Source organism: Panthera pardus, unplaced genomic scaffold (assembly GCF_024362965.1).
Source record: "Panthera pardus isolate Hobbes unplaced genomic scaffold, ASM2436296v1 HiC_scaffold_8, whole genome shotgun sequence".
Classification (NCBI taxonomy): Eukaryota; Metazoa; Chordata; class Mammalia; order Carnivora; family Felidae; genus Panthera; species Panthera pardus.
In genome coordinates this window covers 37726240-37752999 of record NW_026527013.1, presented here as the reverse complement: position 1 = coordinate 37752999, position 26760 = coordinate 37726240, and the positions used below count along the sequence as shown (strand labels likewise).

The following is a 26760-nucleotide window of genomic DNA, read 5'->3' as shown; positions in this document are numbered from 1 at the left end:
AAAGCTCAAATGTAGTTTTTTGAACCAAGAAAAGAAGGGGGGAGTAGCTATTAAAAAATAAATAAATAAACGGTCTTACTATTCAAAGCCTGTCAGGTTAAAACATTCCCAGAGAGACTGATCCTTTTGATAAAAACAGGAGCAAACCTTTGTGCTGTAGCAAATGCAGCTGTGGAATAATCGCACTAATTAGCTGCTCAAGACAAGCCATTGGCTGTGATACTGGGGGAAAAATCCTTTCAATTAACAGTAAAGCATTCTTGAGACATCTTAAATTAAAATTACTAGTTATCAACCACGCTAAGACTCCAGACATTAAGCCCACAACAATATCATTTAAGGCATTTATAGAAATATCCTATCGGGGGGAAAAATGTATATTTATACAGTATACCCATATAAATAAACTGAAACTCCAATAAAGAAAATGTAGCAGAGCTTGGCTAATTGAAATTATTTTAATAAATCTTCTCAAAAAAAATGCAAAAGGAAGACTGTAGTCACTTCACTGCACACACTCCCTGAGGGGTATTTCTACATTGTTAAAGATGACTCCCAGATCCTCAGCCTCTTAGAAGTAATTGAATCTGCAATCATCACCTTATAGACAAACAAAAATGAAGATATCTACCCCTCAAAAAGGTAGCAGGACAAATGAGCATCATGTTTTAAACTCAAAGTCGAAGTTTATGTGAGAACAATACGTGTGGCTACAAAACCTTTTTTTTTTTTTTTTTTCAAAAGCTTACTTTTAAACCGAGGATCTGATGCTTAAGTCATTAGTGATAAGCAAGGAGAGTCATCCAAATGAATTTAATTTTAAAAGCTAACTGAGCTCATCCAAGGCCCATGAAGCTCAATCTGCACTAGATAATCCTAATTCCGTGAGTCTGATTCCTTTTAATCAGATTATGGAAAGGTCATTTATTCAACAACTAGTCACTGAGTGCTTCCTCTGTGCCAGGTGCCGGGACTATCTGGTTCTAATCTCACAGCATCTAAAGCCACGGTCACAAAATTCTTCTGAGATGCTCCAAAACTAAGTCAGCTATCCAGATTATCTGACTCTTAAAGAGTTCCACATGGGAAGGTGTTCTCTCTGTAAGAAATTACCCTTTTACAGCCAAATGAAGGAAAGGCAAACGCCTTTACGAACATTTCCCCAAAGCACTGAAGCTAGACGCACAACTTCCCGGAGAGCTGTGAATTTCTCAATAGTGATTCAAGCAGGAAGGCCATCAACCGGACACAAGTTCTAGTCATTGCTGAGCAGTCTGATCTTTAATGAGCCATTCAACCTCTCTGATCCTCTCCAAACCCCACCTCCTTAATGCCCGGCAGTGACTGAGTGAGCTAAGTAAGGTAAATTCGGAAACACAGCAGCTGTAAGACGTCAGGCAGCCACACCTGTCACCAGAGTCCCCCGCCCGCCCTCCATGGCTGAATTTGTATTTTAACTTCAAAGCCTCCTCCTTCTCTGAGATGGTACAGGTATGTGGGCATGTGCTCCGAGTATCCTGTCTATTCCTAAATCCAAACAGTGAATTCCACTGCTCCCATCAACCACTTAAATATATCAGAAATTCCATGAAATCCAGTCCCCTGCCATCCACACGACATCTGCCCAAGCACCCCTCATCTTTGACAGTGATGACAATATCCCTTTACTAGACCTTTTGAGTCAGTTTGGTCGCCCTCTCATGGTCACCCACGGCAGAAAAGTGGTTGTCAGTTGAAACTTAGTCTCTGGGCTGAAGGAGCTAATACACTTTTTTCTTCATTTCTTCTCTTCAGTTCCTCAGGCCGAGGAACTGTTCCACCGAGAGGACTCGGTTCCACCGAGGACTCTCCACCGAGAGTCTAGTTCCACCACTTACTAACATGTGACCTTGGCCAAGTTACTCAATCTCTTTGAGCTTCAGTTTTCCTTATTTATAAGGACTGCGTAATGCATCTGCCTATCAACATTGTCATGAGGATCAAAATCTGTAACAGATGTAAAAAAAAAAAAAACCCACAATGGCACAGAGTCCAGTAAACTGGAACAGAGTTAAAAAATTAGTAGTAAAAGAAATGCTAAACCATAAACATGCTTCTTCTTTTTTGATGCCAAGAAACAATTTTGTACAAGTCCACACGCAAGTTTGGACCACAGCGGATCTGTCGCTTAAGATTTAGGGAATCCCCATTTAATGCAGAGAATGTGACAAAGTTTTGCAGGAGTAGAGGGAGATTCTTAAACCTGCAATTCTCTCATGAAATATAAAGTAAAAAATCCTAGCATTTTTCTCCAGGGAAAATTAATCTTCATTATAATCATTAAGTCGATAGAGCTCAAAGCCTAGCATCAGCCTGCACTGGAGTATAATATAATTATGTCCAGAAAAGCACAAGGACTGAGGGTCAAATACACACTGGAGACACGGGAAGGCAAAACACAGGTGAGAAAGCCATGTCATAGATAGGTTAAGCCACAGGAGTTTCCAAATCCAAGAGTGACTGCCACAAACTTAGCTGAGGACTGTGTCCCAGTCTCCCACCCTGGACATTCTGATTTCAGGTATGGTGAAATAAGCTTGTCTGTAAAAATTTTGCAGCTGAATCCAATGCCTAGCCATGCTCAAGGAGTTTAGTAGGGACTGGAACTCACATCTCTGATTCTTCGACAAGAACACTGTCTTCCACATCTGAGGAAACTCACATTCCGTCCACATCTCCAGCAAGCCTTCCAAGAGCTCCGAAGAGTCTTTATTGCACTGATTTCAACATGTGGAATGGAATGAAATGGGGACTAGAGGCTCTAAAACCAAACAAATGAAAAACATCTCTCCAGTAATGCCAATGGATCTTCATGGTTACAACACAACTACTTTATCATAAGAAAAAGGAACCAGCAGGCTGAATTTACAGAAACTTCCCCTCAAACCAGTTTGTTCTGTCAGCAAAAGGAAATTCTGAAGAATCTTCTACCAGTGCGTCCAAGTTCACAAATCACTGAAATGAGAGTTGGCAAATGGATCTATCTCTTCAAATGACAGTCTGTGTATCCAATATTTCTGGATGATCAGCCCTTCCATTATCTTCACCTTCCCATTCCTTCTTACGTAATCACTTTGTAAATGTAAGCATGTCCTTTTCAACCGAGCACCAGTAAGAAAAGGTGTTGTTACTTGTACTGAAAACATCTAAGACTATATTTATATGGATTATAATCCATGTAAATGTGAAAGTACCATATTTCACAGCTCGGCTTCAAAAATGGAGATCTTCTGAACTTCCGTCATGATCAACTCTGGGTTTTAGTGGTCAAGAAAAAAAATGAAAGCCTGCCAAAATTTTTCTGGTAACATTACCGGCTCAAACAGTACACACTACAGGTTTCTGGCACAGAGTAAAGAAAAAGGATTGCAAAGTACAGCTTGTCTTTCTCCTCTCCTTTTCTTCCCCAAATATTTGGACGTTTTCCAAGGGACAGGTTCTGCCAGGAGTGAGGAAGATCACGGTGCCCTAAGTGGACAGTACTCCTGTCCTTTGAAGTTCTGTACCTTTCATTGTACCAAAGGAAGAAAACATTCTAAAAAGAACCACACCAATGACATAGAAGTTAAAATCTGAAATCTCTACTTCTCAACAACACTTAGATTCCAATTCATTGGTAAAAACTGAAGACTCTCTGCATCTATTCCGGATTAATATTCTTTTTTTTTAAAGTTTATTTATTTATTTTGAGAGAGAAAGAGTGGAGGGGCAGAGAGGGAGGCAGAGAGAGAATCCCAAGCTTCATGTTCAGCACAGAGCCCAACGCGAGGCTCAGTCCCATGAACCATGAGATCATGACGTGAGCCGAAATAAGGGGTCAGACACCTAACCAATTGAGCCACCCAGGAGCCCCGGGATTAATAATTTTAAGCTAGTATCAGCAAGAATAATCTCAGCAACTGATTAGATCAAAATTAAAGAGAACCCTAATAAGACCCCCAGTCTATCAGTATTCTTCAAAAGATATCATACAAAATACGATATCTTGGGGCTCAGGAAGAAAAGATGAGTACATTTCTTTATAGGGGTGCCTGGATGGCTCAGTCAGTTAAGTGTTCGACTTCACCTCAGGTCATGATCTCACAGTTCAGGGGTTCAAGTCCCGCATCACGCTCTGTGCTGACAGCTCAGAGCCTGCTTCAGAGTCTGTGTCTCCCTCTCTCTCTGCCCCTCCCCTACTCACAATCTCTCTCTGAAAAATGAATAAACGTTAAAAAATTTTTTTAAAGAACGTTTCTTTATATAAAAATTTTATCCTTCACTTTTATTTTCTCTTTTTGTACATGTTGTACAATGTAACACATATACCATTACAATATGGCACACGTAAATAATGTAATATAGTTATAATGTAAATAATGTGTTTAACATATAAACATTATTGACATGTTTATAAAATAAAAATATGTTGCAAGCCCTTGCCTGAAAAAAAAATTCTTTAAATAGGAAGGATTACCAAAAATGTTTAAGAGACTTCAGTAATATATGACCAGTGTTCTTCCAGGCAATTTCATCATCAGATTTTTTTTAAGTTGGTTATTTTCACCACTCGCAGAGTTTCTCACTTCAGTACACTCTGTAACTAAGGAGAATGTCAACTCTTACTAAACGATATTTTCAACCAGGGATACGAGGATGCCATTTCCTCATTTTATGACCACAACTGTTCTCCATCTTCCACAGATGCCACTACGGGCTGGCATACTCTTAGCCCTCAATTCCCTACAGGAAAGTGCCTCGGAGAGCCAGGCCATCAAAAGGTTATAAAACCTATAAAGTTAAGATGCTGCACAGTCAAGCTCTCTGTCTTTCATATCAAGCTCCCTTCCACTAGGCCACACTCTACAATTCTTGCTTACTCTATCCAACTGTGGAATCCCATTCGCGCCTAGCTGCTATGTTTTAAAATGCTCTGAAAGACTCATCCCCTGTAAGGTGCAAATAATTGAGATGGCATGACATGACACTCCACCTGCAGTATTTTAAAAGGAAGAAGTTTCTTTACGCATGCCTAGGACATACCTTCCCAACATGGGAAGTCTGCAATACTGTGTGGAAATCCAGACCAAAGGACAAGTGATGGCCTCATGAGCAGCCCAGCATCTTGCCCCACTTCTTTGGTGATGCACCCTGATTTCATCTTGAAGGACCAGCCTCCTCACTTTCAGTTCATGAGGTTATAACGCTGCTGCTGACTCCAGGTATAGAAACACAACCCAGGATTGGCCAATCAGCATATCCATCACATGGGCCTGTGCTCCAAAGTGGTCCAGCAAGAGTCAGTCCAATGCTTTGGACTATAACTACTGGGGTAAAAGAACTCTCTTTATGCAAAGATTTGGAAAGATGGTGAGATGTAAGTCTGGAAGTTCCTGGACCAACTGAAAAGAAAGCCCAACTAGTTGAAACAGTAATGTGGACTGAAGGAAGAAAGGACAGAGAAGGAGGAAATGCAAAGAAGGAGCCAGCATTGGATGACACTGAGCAAATGAATCGAATGACCTGTGAAGCCCTGAAAACCCTGAACATCGGATATTCGTTTGCAAAGGCCAACCTCCATTTTTGATTAAGCCCAGTTTGATGTGCCCTGCAGTACCACAGCTGGTTTTTGTGACATTTAGGAAATATAAGTCATTCTGGAAAAAGTAAAGTTTTGGCCTAAAATCTATAACTCAAACAATCCAATATCCATTTCCCTATTTTCTCCTCGTTTTAGCTGGTACAGTGCCACTCACAACATTACCCAGCTTTCCAGGAACTTGGTTAGTTTAGCTTCACGTCTAAGTTCTGCCATCATGTCTCCTAGACTTTGGCTGTAATGGTTGGAGGTCCAGCAGTCACTATGAACTGCAAAGATGAGGCCCAGACTTAAGAATGGAGCTAAAATGTGCATAGTCCTTCATGACCCGGTCTCCATGAGGACAGGATTTTTGTTTTATGTTTTATTCACATATAGATTCCCTAGCACCCAGAAGAATACTTGGCACACAGTAGGATCAAATAAATGCCTGTTCAGTGAATAAATGTGGTGGCTCTATCCTAACAAATACTCCACCTCTTAAAATCAGATAATATTAGAATCTTAGTGTCAGAAGACCTTTTAGTCAAACCATTTGCTTGAATCATCCAGTGACAGAGAATATATTTTTCCCAAGAGCTCTGGACTCCTACTGCATTTCCTTAATTCTAAGCCAAACTTTCCTTCTACATTTTCAGATTTCTCAAGTCAGAACAGATCCTATAATTGATGTATATATTTTGTAGATCTATTGCCCCAAATAGTTGCCTTATAATTATTATCAATAGTGAACTGGATACAAGGAAATACATTTGAAAGACAAATACTGTGGCACTAGACTAGGTATGTCCCCCCTCAAAAGCTCAAATGAGGAATGGCTGGAGTAATTCAGAAATCTGTGCGTTGTGGAAAACCACTCCGTAAGAAGGCAGAGGAGGAAACATCAATTCATTCAGTATCTTAAATGAAAATCCATAAAACATAACAGAAAAGAGCAGAAGTCCTGGAGCCAGCATACCTAAGGGTAAAAATGTGGCTCTATCATGTCTCAGTTACAGGACATGGGCAGGATTTTTCTCCTACCCAAACCTCAATTTTCTCATCTGCAAAATGGAAGGAGAAAACAGTACCTTAGGTAGAGAGCAATTATGAGAATCAAATGTGTTAATATGGGTTAGAATGGTGGCCAGCACACCACGTGGGCCATAAGTACAAACTATACTATTCTATGTTTTAATTCTTGATTTGGTATCCTCAGCATCTTCTTAAAATCTCAAAACTAGTAAAAACTGACAAGTTATTTTCTAGGAAGCCAAAACTCTTAGAATGTTGCCTTCTGCTATGGTGTTCTTTTGCTTTCCTAGAGGAAAATACAAAAGAAACAATTAATTCACAGCATGTGCCCTCCCTAAAAGAACAGGCACAAAGAAGTTAATAGGCAACAGCTCAGTGAACAGTTTTGTCAAAGATGTGTGCTAAGAATTTCATTCTGAGAGTTTAGAAGGGAAGCATGCTCCTATGGTGAGTATTTTCTTTAACCAGAAAAAGAAATTCAAAATCAATTAAGCAAAAGCAGTTGTAAGAATTAATTTTGGTGTAAATTCAAGGGTGACATCATCACTGTCCTTAGGCTGCATCAGAATGGCATGTTTTATCCTTTCATGTCATCTGTTAATTTGCATTAAATTAATATTAAAAAAATTAGTAAGTTACATAGTACATTCTTGTGGGGTATGAATCACAAAGAGCAGACATCATCTCCCTAACTATTATCTGCTTTGCGAGGAAGAAATTTATAACATTTCTAGCATAATGACATTTTAAATACATAATTAATATACATAAACTTTGTCCATAAAATACTCATTTTTTTCAAAGAAATAAGTCATTAAACTGTTTTTATGACCTACAGAATGAAAAATACAAGTGAAAGCAAACTCAATACAGCAAAAATCACGCAAAAAAATTAGAAATCATTTTAAAAGCTACTATAAGAAATTCTAAAGATGTACCTACTAAACACAATGAACTCTAACTGTGCTTCAATTTGTGGGGATTCATTTTTTAAGAATCAAATTCTAAAAATAGTTCTGCTACATTTAGTATTTTTCCACTATTCTTGTCGTCTTTAAACACACCTTCACAAGCTGCTGAACATAATGCTTTTCTGACTTAATCACAACCTCTCTCATGACCCAGGAACGTTCAGTAAATAATTATTAAGCTCCAAAGGTGGCTTTTGCATAAGTTGATTTGCTTGAATGCCTATTCACTTAGGGACACAGCTTTTAGTATTGTTTTCAAATCTTATCATCTAACATTGAAAGTAAATGTTAAAGGGGGGTGGGGGGGGGGCGCTATCATCTACTTAGTCTTTCTCTTTTTTAGTATTTGTTTGAAACTGCCCATTTCAAATTTGTTCTACACTTACACGCCAGGCAGATGACTCTGATGTTTGGATGTTTTGTTTTCCTCTCAAAGAGAAAAAGAAATCAATATACAGAAATGCAAACGAGATGTTTATAAATGCAACTGCTACTGTTCCACAGTAAGGTTTAAAAAAAAAAAAAAGGAGAAAGCAAAAAATCCAAAGGGTTTGCAATAAGGCAATTTTGACAAATGCTACTGCTAGGGACACTCGTTTTCCTGAAGAAAATCCTTTTTTATTCATGACGAAGCTGAGCTGCAACCTACCCCATAATCATAAATCAAGCTCTGTTCTCGGATTGTTCAAGCGGTCATTTTTTTTTTTTTTTTGGCATTATTAATTGAAGACCGACATTCAATTTTAAACAAGACAAAGCTAATGGGCCAGCATTTCCACCCCCCCACCAACAAATTAGTTGTTATCCTTGTCCTGGCCACATATTAGAGGCTACAGCTGAAGCTGATTAAAGCCACAGTAACAAAGTAACAGTTCCAGTATTTTTAACTCCCAATAAAACCCTCCCGTTCTCTAGCCTCCCCCTTAAAAAAAAAAAAAAAAAAAAAAAATCGCTCCTGTTAAGTGGTCCCGGGATTATTTCCAGAATAAAACTTCACTTACAGATATAAGCTTTCAAAGGAGCAAGGCATGAACATCTGAACTCTAAGCGCCTCCATCTTTTTTCCTTTAAGGTGCTCTTCAAGCCCTTGGCGAAGAGTGAAAGTCAAAGTTAGTTCTGGCACTGGCTGTGTCACTAGGGGTGGCTCCTGATAAGGCCCTGGAAACTCCAATCCAAACACAGCTCGTGCTAGAACGGTGCCTGGTGTCTGTCTTCAACAGCAGACCTGTTTAATCCAGTACCTACTGTACCTGCAGGACAAAAATGCTGCCTCACACTGCTAAAGGGACGATGCAAGGACCCAGGCAGGCCAACAGTTCACCCAGCAGCCAGGCAAGCACCTCAGGATGCTCTCTCTTAGCCTTCCAGATTGCAGGTACCGGCTGAGGTTTGCAGCGGCTGCGCGTTAGTTAGTGGAGAACTTGAAAGGGAGGTAATTTCACATCCCGGGGAATTTTTAACACTTAACGGAGTCTCAGAATTTAGGAGGGCTGTAGGATTGCTTGCGTCCCTTCTCAGTTTGAGAGATCTCGGGCATTTTTGGAACTGGATCTGATAATCGCACATGCTCTCCTACTGGCAGGCTAGAGATCCAGACAGACTTCCTCACCCTCAGACCCCAAGCGGATGAGGGTTGTCCCTACCAAGTCCTGGTGGGAGCCAAACACAAGCTGCTTCTAATTGTGGACACCATCTTTTAGGACATACACATCTTCAGGCCATATATCTGTGTATTCTTAGACTGTCACCCAATTAATTCTGGAAGCATTGGTGTACAAGAAGAAATAAAAATAACACGCATTCTCAAAAGACGTTCTTAAAATTCCAACATGACAACATCAATATTACCAAATATTGATGGAAATCCTACAGACTCAGCACACCAGAGTGCTGGAGAGTTATGAAAATATGTATGTTTCTCTCTACACACCATTCAAAGGTCAGAACGAAGACATGTGACACCGGTTAGCTGTGTGCCCTGGGCAAGTTACTTCACCTCTCTGTGCCTAAGAGTTTATCTCCAAAGTTAATGATGGGAAAACAATGCATTCTCTACAAGCCATAATCAAGCGTGAATTCCATAATGCAATGAAATTATCTTTGTTTTCACCTCCCTTTAATAATAGGAAATCTTTAGTCGGTAGTCTCAGGCAGGCTATTGCTAGTTCTTTTTATTCTTTGCTCATTTGTTCATTCATTCACTCTTTTATTTAATAAATATTTAGGGGACACCTACTACGTCCCAGGCACTGTGTAAACTCTTGGAGTCTATGGGCTAGTGGGACACACATATTAAATAATCACACTGTCAGATAATACTACATGTAATAACTTCTACAGGGAGCTGGAAAGGCTTAAAATGTAAGGGTCAGAAAAGCCTTCTCTTGGGCAGGGACCTCTGCGCTGAGATCTCAGCAGGGTTAGCCTCTCGGGGGAAAGGAGAGCGTGGAAGAAGAGTCTTCTGAGCAGTGGTAATAATATATACGTGCAAGAATCCTGAGGTGGGAATTACAAGAATGATCCACTATAGTTGGGAGGACAGAGAGGGAGGGAAAAGCATGGTGTCCATGAAACCAAAGCAATGACCTGGGCCAGACCACATAGGATCTGGTAGGACAGGGAGAAGGACTTGATTTTGATCCAAGATGAACAGGAAACCACAGAGAGACTATATGCAGAGGAGCAAAGGGCTCAGATTTGAGTTTTAGAAAGTTCCCTCTAGCTGCTATGTTGAGACTCAGCTAAAAGAGAGCCAAGATTGGCTACTGAAATGGTCCTAGTAGGACATGATGATAGTTCATGGGGGATGAGAGAGCACCGAGGGTAGAAAGGGTGAAGAGAAGTTCAGAATAGTGAACAGAGTGCTGACAAAACTAAAGACCAATAAAAAGACTTGGGGTAGGGTAGGGTAGGGAATCCAGGTCCCTAATGTAATATAATTGCATTCACTAACTATAGTTATTGAGTACTTCTTACACACCAGGTGTTGTGCTGGGTGCTGGGGTAAACAGAGGAGTAAGATGCTATACTATCTAACCCCCCCCCCACACACACACACACACATACACACTAACCTACCCAACCTCTCTTCTCCTACCTCTGTCACAAAATGTCATAAAAATAAAGTACAAAGGTTCTGGTGTCAACTTATCCAGGCTGAAATTCCACCACTTATTAAGTCTGTGACCTTGTCCAAATTTACCAAACTTGCCATGCCCCAGATTCTTCCCCTGAGAAAGGCAAATGATAAGTGCCTATCCCACAGGATGCTGTTAGAACTGAAGAATATAATACAGTGATGTGTTAGTCTCTGACATATAGTAAGCTCTCAATTAAAAAACAGCTGTTATGGTTATGATGACAGTTAGGGCTGTTATCCTTGATTCACAATGACCGACCTAGAGAACCAAAGTAAAACGAACATAGCAAAAAAAGAAAAACCATAGAGAAAGTAGAAGATGAAGGAAAATAGAAAGGGTAGGAAATCACTGTATCTGGAACTTTAAGGGATAGCTAGATTATCTTTAAAAAGACTGAGCTGGACTCCCTCTTACTTCGGGCACTATTTGAAAGTGCATTAAGTTACAAGGTACCGGGTAAGTTTTAGAACTGAAACCCTGATTTATTACATGCTTACACACAGGGAAAATTTGTACCCTCCATGAGATCTCAAATGTTGACCATGAAACCAATGGTATCAATTCCAGCCATTCCATCAGGGACACAAAGTGGTGCCAAATGCTCCCCTGGCACGTTCAGCCAATGACATCGCCTGACCTTTCATCCCAGATAATCCACCACCCCCAAGAAGGCTGTCCATTGACTGTTTACATAAGTATTTAAATAAAATTACTTTTAAGGGGCATGTGTTCAACTATTCATGGTACTTTAGAAAGATCTATATTACAGCAGTGTTCTTGGCCACAGCATTGAAATACCCACCAGCAAATGGAGTAAAGTTTGACTTAAATGTGTACATATGCTGCCATGTACAAAATTTATGAAATATTACATACATTTCCCCAATACTAAAATACCTATCTGCTTAACACACACACACACACACACACACACACACACACACACACACACCCCTGAATAAAAAAAGGGTCAGAGGTCTCGAATAAACGTTTTTCCAAAGAAGCCATGCAGATGGCCAACAGACACATGAGAAGAGGCTCAACATCACTCCTCATCAGGAAAATGCAAATCAGAACCACAAAGAGATACCACCTCACACCTGTCAGAACGGCTAGTATAAAAAAGACAAGAAATGACAAGTATTGGCAAGGATGTGAAAAAAACAGGAACCCTCAGGCACTGTTGGTGGGAATGTAAATTGGTACAGCCACTATGGAAAAGAGTATAAAGGTTCCTCAAAATATTAACAAGAGAACTGCTATATGATCCAGTAATTCCTCTTCTGGGTATCTACCTGAAGAAAACAAAACACCAATTCAAGATAGATGTCCCCCTACGTTTATTGCAGCAGTATTTACAATAGCCAAGATATGAAACCCTAAGTGTCTAATGATAGATGAATGGATAAAGAAGAGGTGGTATATATACACACAATGGAGTATTACTCAGCCATAAAGAAAAGTGAAATCTTGCCACTTGTGACAATATGGATGGACCTGAAGGGTATTATGCTAAGTGAAATAAGTAGGAGAAAGACAAATACCATATAATTTCACTTACATATGGAATCTGGAAGACAAACGAACAAACAAACACAAAGAAACAGACTCATAAATACAAGAAAACAAACTGGTGGTTGCCAGAGGGGAGAGGGGTGGGAGGATAGGCAAGAGTTGAAGAGATTAAACCTCCAGTTATAAAATAAATAAGGCATGGGTACAGAAAGTGCAGCAGAGGGAATACGGTCAGTAACACTGTAATAACTTTGTCCAGTGACAGTAAGTACGCTTATCATGGTGAGTGTTCTGCAATGTATTTGTCATTTCACTATGTTGTACACCTGAAACTAATATAATACTGTATGTCACCTACACTTCAATTACAAATTTAAAAATAAAATAAAATACCAGTCCTCAAGGTGTCACCCCATTATTCAACAAATGTCTCAGAGGAGCAGGAACCTTGTCTTTTTTGTTCACCATTGTATCCCTAGAACCTAGTGGAATCTACTCGTCTGTGGTTGATGTTCAATAAATATCTTTAAAATGGGAGTCCGTGGCTGGCTCAGTCGGTTGAGCATCCCTCTCTTGATTTCAGCTTAGGTCATGATCCCAGGACAATGGGACCAAACCCTGCGTTGGGCTCCGTGCTGAGATTCAATTCTGTGGCACCTACTTGAGATTCTTCCTCTCTCCCTCTACCCTTACCCCCCACTCACACTCTCTCTAAAACTAAAAATTTTTTTTAAAAAGTTACTTTAAAAAAAAATCTTTAAAATGCATTAATCTATAACATGAAAATAACTCTCTTGTGCACATCTGTATTATCCAGATGAGTATCCCAACTGCATATACATATGTTTATGCATATATATATATATATATATACATATATATATTATATACACATACATACACATACACACACACACACACACACACACACACACCCTAAATTTAAACACAAAGAAATGCAAGTGGAGAAAAAGGAAAAAGAATATTTAAAAAACACAAAACACCAAATGCAGAGTAAAAATATTACCTGTATTCCAGTGCATTTCAAATCTTAATTACTACTCCCTGCCCCAAATTTCAGCAAAAAAAAACTAGAGTCATCAGAATTCTTACTGACCTTTACAAAGATGACCTTAACTAAAATGGAACTTAAAAGTATCAACCATCCAAGTGACAGTCAAATTTTCCTTTAGATGCTAAATTTGGGCCTTGGAATCTTTTTGGAAGGAAAAATCCAATCACCACTTTGAATGGGTGAGAGAAGAGATAAGAGGTTTTACTTGTTACCCTGTCCAAAACTCAGCAGAGGAAAAGTAGAGAACCCTTATCGCTGTCATAATTCTTACTTTATTTGGATATCAAATGTTTTATTGCTCCCACAGCACACCATTTTCTTCTGTCTTTTCTTTTGATAGTCATTGCTGTTTTTAGGAAACTCACACTTCTACTACTCACTGGCCTCAGACAGTTAAGAGCTGAGGGATCATTGTGTGACCAGCATTATACTGATGCATGAACTACCCCCCACAGCCAATTTAGGAAGCACGTACCTTCTCTTCAAATGTTTCAGTATGATCCCAGCCAATAGTTCCCGAGCCTGTACTCCTATCACAAGCGCCTGGGGACTCTTCTCCCCACCCTATTCCCTCAACATCAACACAGGAGCATTTAATGTCAGGGATCTTTCCCGAAACAAATGACTGAATGAGACTCTAGCAGGTGAGTTTGGAATTCTGTGTGTTTAAAAAAAAACTCTCATAAAAGTCCAATGTGAAGTCAGGTCCAGGAATATAATATATATTCCCACTAATATATAATATATTATAGCATATATACATATAATATATTCTATGTAAACTATCTAAGAGTGGCAAGAAAATACCCCAGAAGGTAAGCATCCTCGTTTGTTGAATAGAGAGGTTTCTACTTGCAGAGCTTACTCCTTTAAAACATCCACTTGGAATTATGGACATACTTTGAACGAACGTTCAGTGAAAGCCTTATTATGAGGTAATTAAAGAGTACCGTGAGTGTGATGATGAAACTCAAAAATCTCTCAAGAGTAAAGAACACACGCCCCCTTCTCCCCACACATCATTATGCCCCATTCTGGGAAAAGTACGAGGCACTGAAAGGCCCCTGCAGTGCAAACATTGACTGGCCCAGCATGTGCGAGGTGTCTTCTCAGGGCCGTGTGCAAGACAGCAGTGAGGAAGCCAGGGACTCTGTTCTTCAGGGGTTCACACCACAGAAACCCAAACTCCCATACCCGTGCCGTCGTAATACCGGGTTGAGGGGACGCATGCCAGGTGTTCTCCTCGGCCTCCTCCAGAGACTCCCCCCCAGCCAGCTCCTCCTCACCTTCCAGAGGAGGGCTTTACAGGCGTGACATTTCTCCCTCAGAGAAGTCCCCTCCGCCACCCCCACCACCTCCCTCTCCAGGTATGATCATTTTATTTGTCTAATTGTCTTCTGTCCTTGAAGGCAGGGTCCTTTGTATTTATTTTATTCTCAGTGCCTGGCACAGATTAAGTGTTCGATAAATATTTGCTAGCTGGATGGCTGGATGGGTGAAAAGAAGGAAGGAAAGAAGAATGGACAGACGAACAACAACATTAAAAAAGATCAGTAACAAAGGCCCCTCCACGGAACAATCTCACAGCATTTAATTAATTAGAAAGGGAGCATCAACAGGCATGAATGGGAAGCACAATTATATACTATGTTTGGAAACTTTAAGTTGCTGAACACAATTGACCTTCATGAGTAAGTACTGAGATACAAAGTGACAAGAAAGGGGTCCAGCAGTTCTAATTTGAAGCCCTCACAGCCTGACTGAAGGCAATTTTTAATGACCACCTATCTGCAGAAATAACTGTTCAGTACCATTCAATCACGATGATCTCTTTCATCCTGTTTCTATTTTCTTCTACTACCAAGAACAGATCTCACTGTAAAAATGATGGTCCAGCATCTTCTGAAAGACGGCTCATTGTACCTGGCACACAAAGAAGCCTTTTAAGGTTGCAACAAGGAAAAGCAGACCAAGATGACCCCAGGTAAACTTGATTTAGGCTCACTCCGACATTATTAAAGAACCGTTTAAATGCTTATGCAAACATCTGGAACGAAAAATTAATTTTTTAAAGACCATTTAGAAAAACCTGTCCTGAGAATAAAAATATAATTGGCAAAGAGGCATCTCAAATGTTGTGTGAAGTCAGTTTTTAAGCAATTAACGAAGGGAGAGATACATGAAGTAACAGTTTGGCCTTTCATTGAATATAATAATCAATATAACAGAATAATTTTATATTGAGCTTTCTGAGATTCTCTTAGGGTTCACTTCAAAAGAAACACTGGTTCTTGCACTAACGGAGATTCAGAGGCCGTTTCTTTGTTATTTGGGGTATTTTGCAATAAGCAGATCACAATCTACAATACAGGCCAAGTTCATGAGACAACAAGGAGCTGGAGAGACAAACACTGATGAGATTATGCCACTTTGATTGACATTTCTTCAAACGAGAAATTTAGTAAAACTGCAATTTACTTTCCTTTATCTGGGGAAATAAACAGGAAAAGATAAGGCTGTCGTCATTGTGGGGGCCCAAAGTTATTTACGATGTGACTTCATGATAAATAAAATTTTCCACTTCAGGAGTTTAAAACCATGGTATTTTTCTCTCACCGTAGTGTTTAACGCCTAACTCATTTAAAAAGAAAAATGTGGACTTCTCTTTTATTGTAGTCACTTTTTGGAAATAATTAAAGACTGGAGAGCAAATGAGCCCATAGGGTGTCTTTGCCATCCTCTTAAGGGTGTTGAGGACTGAAGCAGGAATGCGTTACCACGACCACCATCATCCTCATCATCTAAGACTTCAGATTCTTTCTTCTTCACAGCAAGAGTCAAGACATTAAAATATTTTAAAGCAACAGAATCTATTAGAAATGGCCTCCACACCTGTTTCCGATTCTGTGTCTCCCTCTCTCTCTGCCCCTCCCCCGTTCATGCTCTGTCTCTCTCTGTCCCAAAAATAAATACAAAACGTTGAAAAAAAAAAAAATTAAAAAAAAAAAAAAAAAAAAAAAAAAAGAAATGGCCTCCACAGATCACTGTAGCTGCTGAAGTGAAGGAATCTATCCTTCCCAACCTACCATCTCTGAAAGAGGTATCAGGGCACGAACAACTCGAAGAACCACCTAAATCCCTTATGGTCTGAAGAGGAGCTGGAAAAGGGCACGAAGGTAAGAAAGGGATGGATATTTCGTCAGCTAAACTTTCTCATCTACTCATGTAATTTTAGTACTTGGATTCCAAAACCTGAGTTGAAGGTAGAGATAGACTGTTTCTTGTACACAATCACGCTATGGTGGAAGGTGGTATGGAAGTCAAGAGTGAGGTACAAAAACTCCCAATCTGTACAAGATGTGGTAAGGACCCAGAAAAGTGGTTTCAATCAGTAGGCAGCAAACCTGAGAGGCCACTATTTTATGAATGAACAAGTAGCTGAGATGTCTCCCCTAGAGGTACAAACAGAACCACTTTTCAATCAGAGACAAAATAGTGTAGTGGTGCATGTAAAGTGCACACACACACACACACACACACACACACACTGTGTTCATCTCATTATTTTACCTTGGGTAAGTCATTCAATTTCTGAGTCTCAAAATCTGCATCTGTAAGATGGGGCATGAATATTACCTATTGGATGGATTAACGTGATAATTAAATGAAGTAAGGCAAATACTTAGCACAGTGCCTTAAAAAAAAAAAAAAAAAAAAAAAAACAACGCACTCGGGTCACCTGGGTGGCTCAGTCAGTTTTGAGTGTCTGACTCTGGATTTTGGCTCAGGTCATGATTTCATTGTTCGTGAGATCAAGTCCCATGTCAGGCTCTGTACTGACAGTACGAAGCCTGCTTGGGATTCTCTCTCTCCCTCTCTCTCTCTGCCCCTCCCGTGAGTGCTCTCACGCTCTCTCTCTTTCTCTTTCACTCTCTCTCTCTCTATATATATAGGTACTTGATTTCAAAATACTATAGGGAATAAAAAGTTAGCCTTGAGACCCTCAACACTATGGCAAATAACAGTTACCATTTGGAGGCAATAGTGAAGATACTTTTGAAAACTGGTATTTGAAGAGGTTACACAGATCCTCAATATATATGAGGTCAGGAAAGGTCCAGAGGGATATTTGTGAATTATACATTCATAATAAAAAACCAAAAACTAAAAGTTGATAATCTGTAACTTGTGATAGTGGACAACTAACTATGCCTTTTCAATGGCTGTCTTAGCTACAGGCAAAAAATTCTAGCCCAGGGAACCCTCTGCTCTGACGCAGTATGCCATTTATGTTTTTAACTTGTATTTTTACTATATAAATATACCCAGAGGTCAAGCAGGAAATCATATATTTAAATAAGCAAAACTATACCAAACAACCTCTTTGTGTTCAATAGATCACCTTACATTAAATTTGTGTTACTAGTCAAATTTCCCAAACTTCTAAAGCATCTGAGTACTGACTCTCATTCTAATGACATCCTGTTTCAGTTATGCTGAGCAAACAGGATTTAAAATGAGAAAAATAATATTTGCACATAAATCCTTCCTGTCTGTTGATTAAATCCAATCAATCATAATAAACTCGATACATATTAGCGTTCTGTACCTAATTTACACCCTAGGGAGTCTTGCCTATAATCAAAGTGTATATTTATGTGGATAGTAAAATGTTAAAATAACCAATATTTTAAATTAATGGCCTGTGTAATTTCAAGTAACACTGCCATAAACTAACAAAAAGGAAAAATTAAATCTTTGCTTTAAAATATTCAGCCATGTGTCCTTTAAAAAAGAAATAGTGCCAACAAAGCTACCTAATTTTAATATTTACTAAGTATTAATTACCTGCCAGGTATTACAGGCATAATGGCAAAGCAGATGCGGATAACAATAACCATTCTTATTCAGGCTTATCTGGCTTCTAATATCAAATAACTTTTTTTTTTTCATTTTTAAGAGATGCAAACTAAATCATGAATAAAAAAATAAGAAAAATCAAAATATTCTCATTCAAACTCACTCCTTCTAACAGTTAGGAACAAGCCCCAAGTAAAAAACAAGCACCTGGGACACTCTCTGTGGGCTGTTATTGTTAAACTAGGTCTCTCACAGAGCAGAACCAGGATGTGGCCAAGGATGCAGCCCCATATACATGCCAGACTTAAAGCAGAGGACCCAGGCTCCAAAAATCTCCAATGAGCTGCCTGACTTACCTGCCAATATCGACCAATCAGGATGAGGCCATTCCAACCAATCAGGAGGAGGCACCACTTTTTTCCCTTTACCTCCTCAACCTATTGGACCAGAGCGGCAACCTGAGAGGTACATTCTCGGTATAAGGGGGCCTCTCCTCTCTGTTCAGGGAGGCCAACCTGACTACTCTTTTGGGTGCTGTAATTCCCTTCAGCTCCAGCTGTAGCTCCAATAAAGCCTTGACTTTTGGATCTGTTCTCATTTCTATCTATGGGAGGCCCAGGAACTTGATTCTGGTAAAAATTCACCAAATATTTTTTTGAGAGCCTTCTATGTCCCAGGCACTGTTGGATATCCTTGACATAAAACACTGATATCAGGGACTGTAGAGCCTGAAGAGACAAATGTTTTGGAGTGCCTCTGAATGCTCAAATCACTTATTAATTTAAACACCGTTTGAAAATTGTGTGGCTTTGCGATCTTTAAGCACTATCCACAATGATATTCCCATTAACAAGGATGCTTGCTTTCTAATACTGGATGGAAGATCAATACATTTTCATTTACAAGTGTGCCAGACAGGAAATTTGAATTATTTGAAAAAAATGACATTGTGTTTCTATCTCATTTTTAAAAAGGGCAGGGAGGAGAGAGGATAGAATTTATTATATTGTCACAATGATAACTATACCTTGTATTTGCATATCACACCTTATGTGTATTTCATCGCTTTTAATTTAAATAAAGACACTAAAGGACAGGGAGAGAGGTGAGTAGCCTGCCCAAAGTAAGGGTGTTAATAAGGTATAGATGTGGGGTTTGAAACTCCAGGGCCCACATGCTTTCCTTTATGCTTCTCTGTTCCAAGTTTACGTGAGCTACCCAACAATCACAAAAGCAGACTAATTCTATAATTAGAAGCCTGTACTGCACTGGGCTTTTTAGTTGTCTCTGCCCCACCCCCCACACCAGATTCCGAATTCCATGAAGGCATAAAGCAGGTCTGTTAAGTTCACCTCCTCATTCTTAACCCGGCACCATTCCAGATCCAGAGATTGTGCCCAAAACTAGTTGTCAATGAGCTAAATGATTAATTAATTGACCATGGTGATCTTTTGGACCACTTCTGACCATGATTTACCTTAAAAAAAAAAAAGAAAAAAAAAAGGAATGAAGCCTGCTTCCCTGCATATTTATGCCAAGCATGAATTAAATGAATGGTATTCGCTAGAAGGAAGCATAAACACACAATTTTTGTCCTCAAGTAACTTAATCTAGTTGGAAAAGAGAGTGAGAAAATGTGAGATATCAGCACAATTTATACTTGTTAATGGAAGAAGAAGGAAGGAAGTGCTCAGAAAAGAATTAGTCAAAAAAAATTATTCCCCTTTTTAGGGGAAACAAGGCCTTTGGGAAACGAGGAGGAAAATTATGAAGTTCCTTTGGCAAAGATGGTGAACTTGAGCAGTTTGCCCAAGTGTGGGACACAAGATGATCTCAAATGGAGACACACAGACTCCACAATAAAGAACCACAGAATTACACAGTGAGAAAAGCCCTTTCAAATGTCTTTCATCCCAGGAAAAGTCTCTGTTTGATGCAAATATGTCTTCAAGCTCTCAACACTTGCCCTTTGTAAACCAAAAATGCTCAGACCTCAGGCTCAGACACTTTCGGACAATACACCTTTAAGAATCTAACAATTTTCTTTCAATTTTATTGCATTTATTTTATATGTACTTCCACTTGTGGTTGCCATTATATCATCTCCTTTGAAATATATTTTTAATTTTCTTAAGCCCCCAGTAGTAAATGGGGGCAAAAGTCATGAAGCTAGCATGAGAATGGCTAAAATCTGGGGAACGCTGACTGAAAGAAGTGAAGAATGTGCCGGAATCTTTCAGAGGTAACAAGATCAAACACAACCTGGAAATAGGGACCTACTCTACTGCAGTGAAAAGCTCAGACAGCTACAAAGAATTTTAGCGGGATAAAGAAAATCATGTAGGGTTCTGAACCAAGTAGGGCTCTGAAGTGGGCCTAGCCCCAACTGCTCACCGAACAGTCGAAAATGAGCATGACTCTCAGATATGGTTCCATACAGGAAGAGTGGGGACCTGGCCAAGTAGGACTGAGAATATCATAATGGAAGTGACACATCACGTGCCTGTAAACAAGACCTCCAGAAAGAAAGAAAAGGGGGGGGACGGGGTGGGGATGGGGGGGTAGTGGGCAGGGCAAGGCTGGGTTGGAACACAATGTCAGGCATGTTTGATGTTGATGCTTCAATATATAACGACTTCTCTCTCACTATGAAGGTCACTTCTGCCTGTGTTACCTCCTAGGGCACAAATATAGCTTACAGTTCACTTTCGTTTTAATTTGTTTTTTTTCTAATTTCATAATGAGGTGCCAAGAGATTTCCAGTACAGATTTTCCCCCCTAGCTGTATAATACTTTCACACACTAGATGGAGCCAACTTTATAATGCTTTGGGATTCATGGACAGGTTTGTGTTGTACTTAAAAAAAAAAAAAAAAAAATTTTCAGGCACAAATTTATGGGAATGCTGTGTACCACCAAAATATATTTTCACTTAAATTTCTCTGATTTTAATTTTAAAGATCAAAGTCCCCATCATTTTACCAATCTGCATATTTTCCATAATGCCTAAGCCCGAATCAGTATCAAACTATCGATAATGCTATAAAATGTGTGTTTAAAATAGGGGCATCTTTCAGTTTATTGACACTTTTAACTTTGACTTATTAATATATATTTATTATATTTTTTTCACGACAATCTCCAAATTACATGCTTTTTTGTTGGGAAGAAATGCAATAAGCATCTTATCAGGCCCATAAAGACTCCCTCAAGGAGCAGAGGGATTCGTGCAAAGAGAGATGCAGGTAGATATAAAGTGGACTTATGGTTCATGGGAATATGGAAAATAGTCACCAGCACTTGGCAGAGGAAATGGCTGACCTCCAGGACCAGGGAAGGTCCAGCACCAAAAGGCAAGAACGTACCACTGTCCACAGTCACTAGCCTGGGGCTGGGAGGGGGCAGGATGGAAGTAAGGGAAGTTACATGATGGCTCTTTCCTGTCAGTCCTGGGAACTCAATGCCATTTCACTGAATCCTAACACTGGAGAGCAGTGGTTCTCAACTGGGGATGATTTTGTCCCCAGGGGACAAGGTCTGGAGATACTTTCAGCTGTTACAAATAGGCAAGTGCGTGCTACTGGCATTAAGTAAGCAGGGCACAGGGATGCTGCTAAACATCAGATAAGAGACAGAAAAACTATAATGAAAATCAAGAGAGAGATACCTGGGTGGCTCTGCTGGTTAAGGGTCTAACTTCAGCTCAGGTCATGATCCTGCAGTTCACAAGATCTAGCCCCGTATTGGGCTCTCTGCTGTCAGCACAGAGCCCATTCGTATCCTCTGTCCACCACCCCCCCCACCACCTTTCTGCCCCTCCCCTACTTGAGCATGCTGGCTCGCTTTCTCACTCTCTCAAAAATAAACAAACAAAAGAAAGAAAGAAAGAAAATCAAGAGAGGGATTAGCCTAAAATTCAAGGTACCAGTTAGCTTGGTGGGGGGTAAAGGGAAGGCTGTAATTCAAAGATGAGACTTCTAGAATGCTCTGTGCCTTTAGATATAATGGGTACATGTTTATTCATTTTATTGCTCTTTACCAAACCAATAGGTTTTAGACATATTAATGATTAGATGGAGTCAACAATTTGAAACAAAACATTAAAAAGTATGAAGTGTATGGGAAGTGAAGAAATAGAGACAGCAAATAGACGTCCCTCACTAAGAAGGCTAATAGTGAATCTTGTCATAACTGGCTAACATACCACCAGGTCAGAGGTATCTTTTAGTCTTTACCCCCTTAACCCTCCACTGTCCAGCCACTTGCCACTTCTAACCCATCAGCCACCAAACTGCATCTCCTCTGCCTTCATGGTTATTCTGCCATGATTCAGTTCTGGCCTGAACTGGTAAGTTATTCTCTCCACTCCCCTCCAAGTACCCTACACCAACCTACTAGATAACGCTTCCTAAAGCATGGCTTGCTATTTTTATGCAACTATTTTAATAAAGTTAAAGTGTCATCAACACCGAATAAATGAAGTTCAATTTTCTAATGCAGACAGGTAATCAAGGCCAACTTTACCTTTCTAGTCTCAACTACTATAAGTATTCCAAGCAATATAAAATTTCCAAGCAAATAAAACATACTCATTCTCTAACCCTAGCTACATACTCTTGCTTGGGTTGTTCCTCTTGCCTAGACTACCCTTCATGCACCCATCATCCCTTTCTATGGAAAATCATATACATTCCTCAATAAAATGAAATAGAGATGCATTACCAAATGTCGGTCAGGAAGGAAGCAAATGGAACATTCAGAAGAAGTGATGTATACATGCACACACATACACACACACACACACGCACACTAGAATATTACACAGCCATAAAAAGGATGAGATCATACCAAGTGCAGCAACATGGAAGCACCTAGAGGGTATTTTGCTAAGTGAAATAAATCAAGTGAGAAAAAAAAATTACATATTTCACGCATATGTGGAATCTAAAAATAACAAATGAATAAACAAAAAGCAGAATCAAAAGTATAAGTATAGCAAAATGATGGTCTCTAGTGGGGCTGGGCATGGGGAGAGTATGCCAATGAGTGAAGAGGAGTGAGAGATACAGGATTTCAGGTATGGAATAGCTAAGTCACAGGAATAAAAGACAGCATACGGAATATACTAACTGATACTCTGCTCGCACTGTATGGTGACAGATGGTAGCTACACTTGTGGCAAGCACAGCATAACATAGACAAGCTGAAGCACTATGTCGTACAGCTGAAACTAACACAACATTGTGCGTCAAATGCAATCAAAACTTTTAAGAAGACAACTGAACATATGCCTACCTTATAACCTGATAATTCCACCTCTTACTGCATACCAACCAGAAACGTCTATGTGTGTTCACCAAAACCATATAGCAATAATGTGCACGGCAGCGCCTTTCATAAGAACGCAGAACTGTAGGCAACCCAGATGCTCATCAACAGAAGAGATAAACAGTGACGTAATTAGATAGGGGAATACTGCATGGGAATGAAGGGCTGCCACATACAAGAGAGAGGAATCTCACATACATAACGTTGAGGAAAAGAACACAGACGTGAGAGTACATACTGCATGATTCCATTTGTATAAAGTTAAATAACACATAGACATTACTAATCAATGGTGTCAGAAGTCGGGATAGCGATTATGTTCCAGGGAAAGGTTGCCTACCAGAAGGCACAAGAGTGCTATGATGGTCTCGTACACTGGGTGGAAAGTGATCAGGTGGTACACATAAGACGTGTAGACTTTTCAGTAGAAATGTTAGACTTCGATTAAGGGTTTATGGAAAAACATTTTCAAAATCTGCCCGTTCAGTATTACTCCATCCATGATCCCAACTAGATGTATCTTCCTCCTCCATCTACATTTAGTTCCCAAAAGGTCATGACGACCCTAAAATTACCTTACGGTTTTTTGTGCGTGTCTATCAAAGTGCAATTGTTACGGCACTGAGCACTTAGGCAAGTATTCCTTTTATGATTTCCCATAAAGTACTGCATGGTAGTAGCTCATCCGTGAATATTTATGAGATTAAATGACACATATTACCCCTTTCAAAGCAAGTCTACGTTCCTGAGTGTTGGGTAAATGCCGGTGTTCCCTTTTTGAAATTATTTTATTTTTATACACTAACATTCCCCATTTGGGCGTCCAGTTCTGCCAGTTCTGAAATATACAGACTGCTGTAACCACCACCACAACCAAGATACAGAGCCGTTCTACCACCTCAACCACAGCCCTGGGCTGCCCCTCTGGGAGCCAAAACATTGCCCACTCCCACCTCCCAGAAACCCGCTTCCGTTCGTACAGTTCTGTCCTACATGTAACTAGAATCAAATACCTGGCCTTTGAGTCTAGTTCCTGCCCCATAGCAAGAACACTTGAGATCTCTGGTGTTGTCAGAGGCGTCAGCAGCTCCTTCCTGTTCACTGCTACTTAGACTCCATCCTATGGAGGAACCGTGGCTGGCTTATCCTCCCTCCAGGGAGACGACATTCAGGCTGGGTCCAGTTTGTGGGTGATCGTGAAGAAAGCTGTGATCCACTTTAAAGATTTTTTTTTTTAATGGATACTTAGGAGTCACTCACTCAAGGTCATGCAGTTACCAGTGACAAAAAGAAACATTATATGCTTTTTTTTTTTTTTTTTTTTTTAATGACTGGGAAAAGTAGGAGTCGACAATATTTTCCCCTGATGTCAATGAACCCACCTCACAATACATTTTCTGTGAGGAGATTTTTGAGCTCCCTTTTCTATATTTAGTGCATGTTAATGGGCCAGAGTTTGTAAGGATCCAACTAAAGCACTTTTCTAAAGGCAGCTTTTTGCCAATGTGACCCTATGGCTGTGCTATTAGAAATAATGTGTATGTCTTGATCTATGTACAGCTATTCATCAGTGCTATGTAAATAAGTGATGATGCCCTGCTGACCTCTGTCTTTCATCTGACCTACTGGACTCACTTGCAATGCATAGAGGGGAGGCTAGTGACAGGCCTGGCACTCAAGGGCTCCAGGAACATGCGAGCAAATGGGCTACTGCAACGATTATGCACAGGGGTGGCTACAGTTGCACTTTTTTTCTGTTGATTTAAACACAAAAAGCATATGTCCAAATCCTCCGGGGCAGAGTGTCCACATCAGAAAATTTCCATTAGCTGGCATTTCGAGGTGTCCGTCTGTGGAGCCTGAGCCACTGCGTGACCAAGGTTGAGGCCAAAGGGAAAGGAAATGTCCAAGAACGACTTTCTGGTTGGTATCTGAACTGCACCTGACACTGTAGCCAGAGGAAGCATGTTAGTTCTGAGCCTTTAAAACTCAAGACTGACATGATTAACTCTTTTTGTGGTATCTCCATGACAGTCACTAGAAGAATCGTGAAAACCTCATCCTTTCCCCTTTGCAAAAGCTCTTAAGTAATAATAATAATAATAGCAACAAATTATGGAAAGTGTGCTATGCACTCTTGTACTAAGTACATTGGTACCTGTACATTTCCAGGAAGCACCTTGTTTTAATCCTCAATAAAACCCCTCTAACTTAAATTCTACTATGCTGGCCCTTTTACCAACAAGGAGAATGAGGCTCAGAGAGATTTTATGACTTGCTGAAGGGTTTGCAGACAAGGAATTTCGGTCAAGGCAGTCTGAATTTGATCGCATCTGAACCCAGATGCTACACCACTCCATAGCCCAATCAGAAAATACATTCATTTATCCTGATACTCAAAACATCTACTCTTACACCCATCCAAGGTGTGTGTATGTATGTGTGTGTGTGTGTGTGTATGTGTATATATATATATATATATGTACATATATATATAAACAAATAAAATATGCTCCGCCCCTCTAGGTGGTCCTTACTTGGGGGGAGGGTGGAGAATCCTATAAACAATAATATCTTAACCTTTTTGATCAAATCCTTTCCTGAGACTCATATGATAACTACTGGCTCTTCAGAAAAAGTCCACACTGGCAGACCCACAAAACTCACTAAATGCTTGGGCCATATCCTAGGAATCCCCAGAACACTTAAATAAGCTAACTATTAGCTGCAAGAGGTTTTGGGTGGTTAAGAAAGAAAGTGTTGGGTGAACTCAAAGGAGAAAGCCAAGGCACTGGAGTCCTGAAGACTGAGAGGAATCTACCAGACCAAGAAGGAAGGAAGGGGAACTTCTATGGAGAGGTACTTGCTTCAGAAAGCTGGCACCAGGAGAAAGATCTAATGACGAAAGAGGTGGGGGAAGCAGGGAAGTGAGGAGCAGGATGCATAAACAGTCCGGGCAAGTTTCCTCTTTCTAGAAAGAATGTGGTAAGGATAAGCTATGAGCCTAGGTTCTGAGGTCAGAAAAAACTAGGGTCAGAAAAAACCAGGTTCAAATCCAAGGTCATTCCTGTCTCATCAGTTGTGCACCCAGGGGAAAATTACTGCAACCTTCCAAGCTTCAGATTCCTTTTCTGTAAAACAGGGAGAAGAGCCCCAACATCACAGGCTGTTGTGAGATAGCCCATGGAAAAAAGCATGGCAGGCACTTGGCACAAAACCTGAGAGGGTATGGGCACTCAG

At 40.0% G+C, this 26760-nt stretch overlaps 1 protein-coding gene across 8 annotated transcripts in view; it reads right to left on the bottom strand.

Annotated features, from left to right (window-relative positions):
- Window positions 1–26760, bottom strand: part of MITF (melanocyte inducing transcription factor) — a 223073-nt gene that overhangs the window by 93626 nt on the left and 102687 nt on the right. For 2 of the 8 annotated variants that reach the window (XM_019428425.2, XM_019428428.2), the window contains exon 1: window positions 8604–8727. The exons of 5 other annotated variants lie outside the window; for them this stretch is intronic. In XM_019428425.2, coding sequence (XP_019283970.1) covers window positions 8604–8659 — 56 coding nt within the window. In that variant the 5' untranslated portion in view covers window positions 8660–8727. Of the gene's footprint in view, window positions 1–8603; window positions 8728–26760 lie in introns of those variants that run through there. One more of the 8 variants, XM_019428426.2, reaches the window with a different exon arrangement.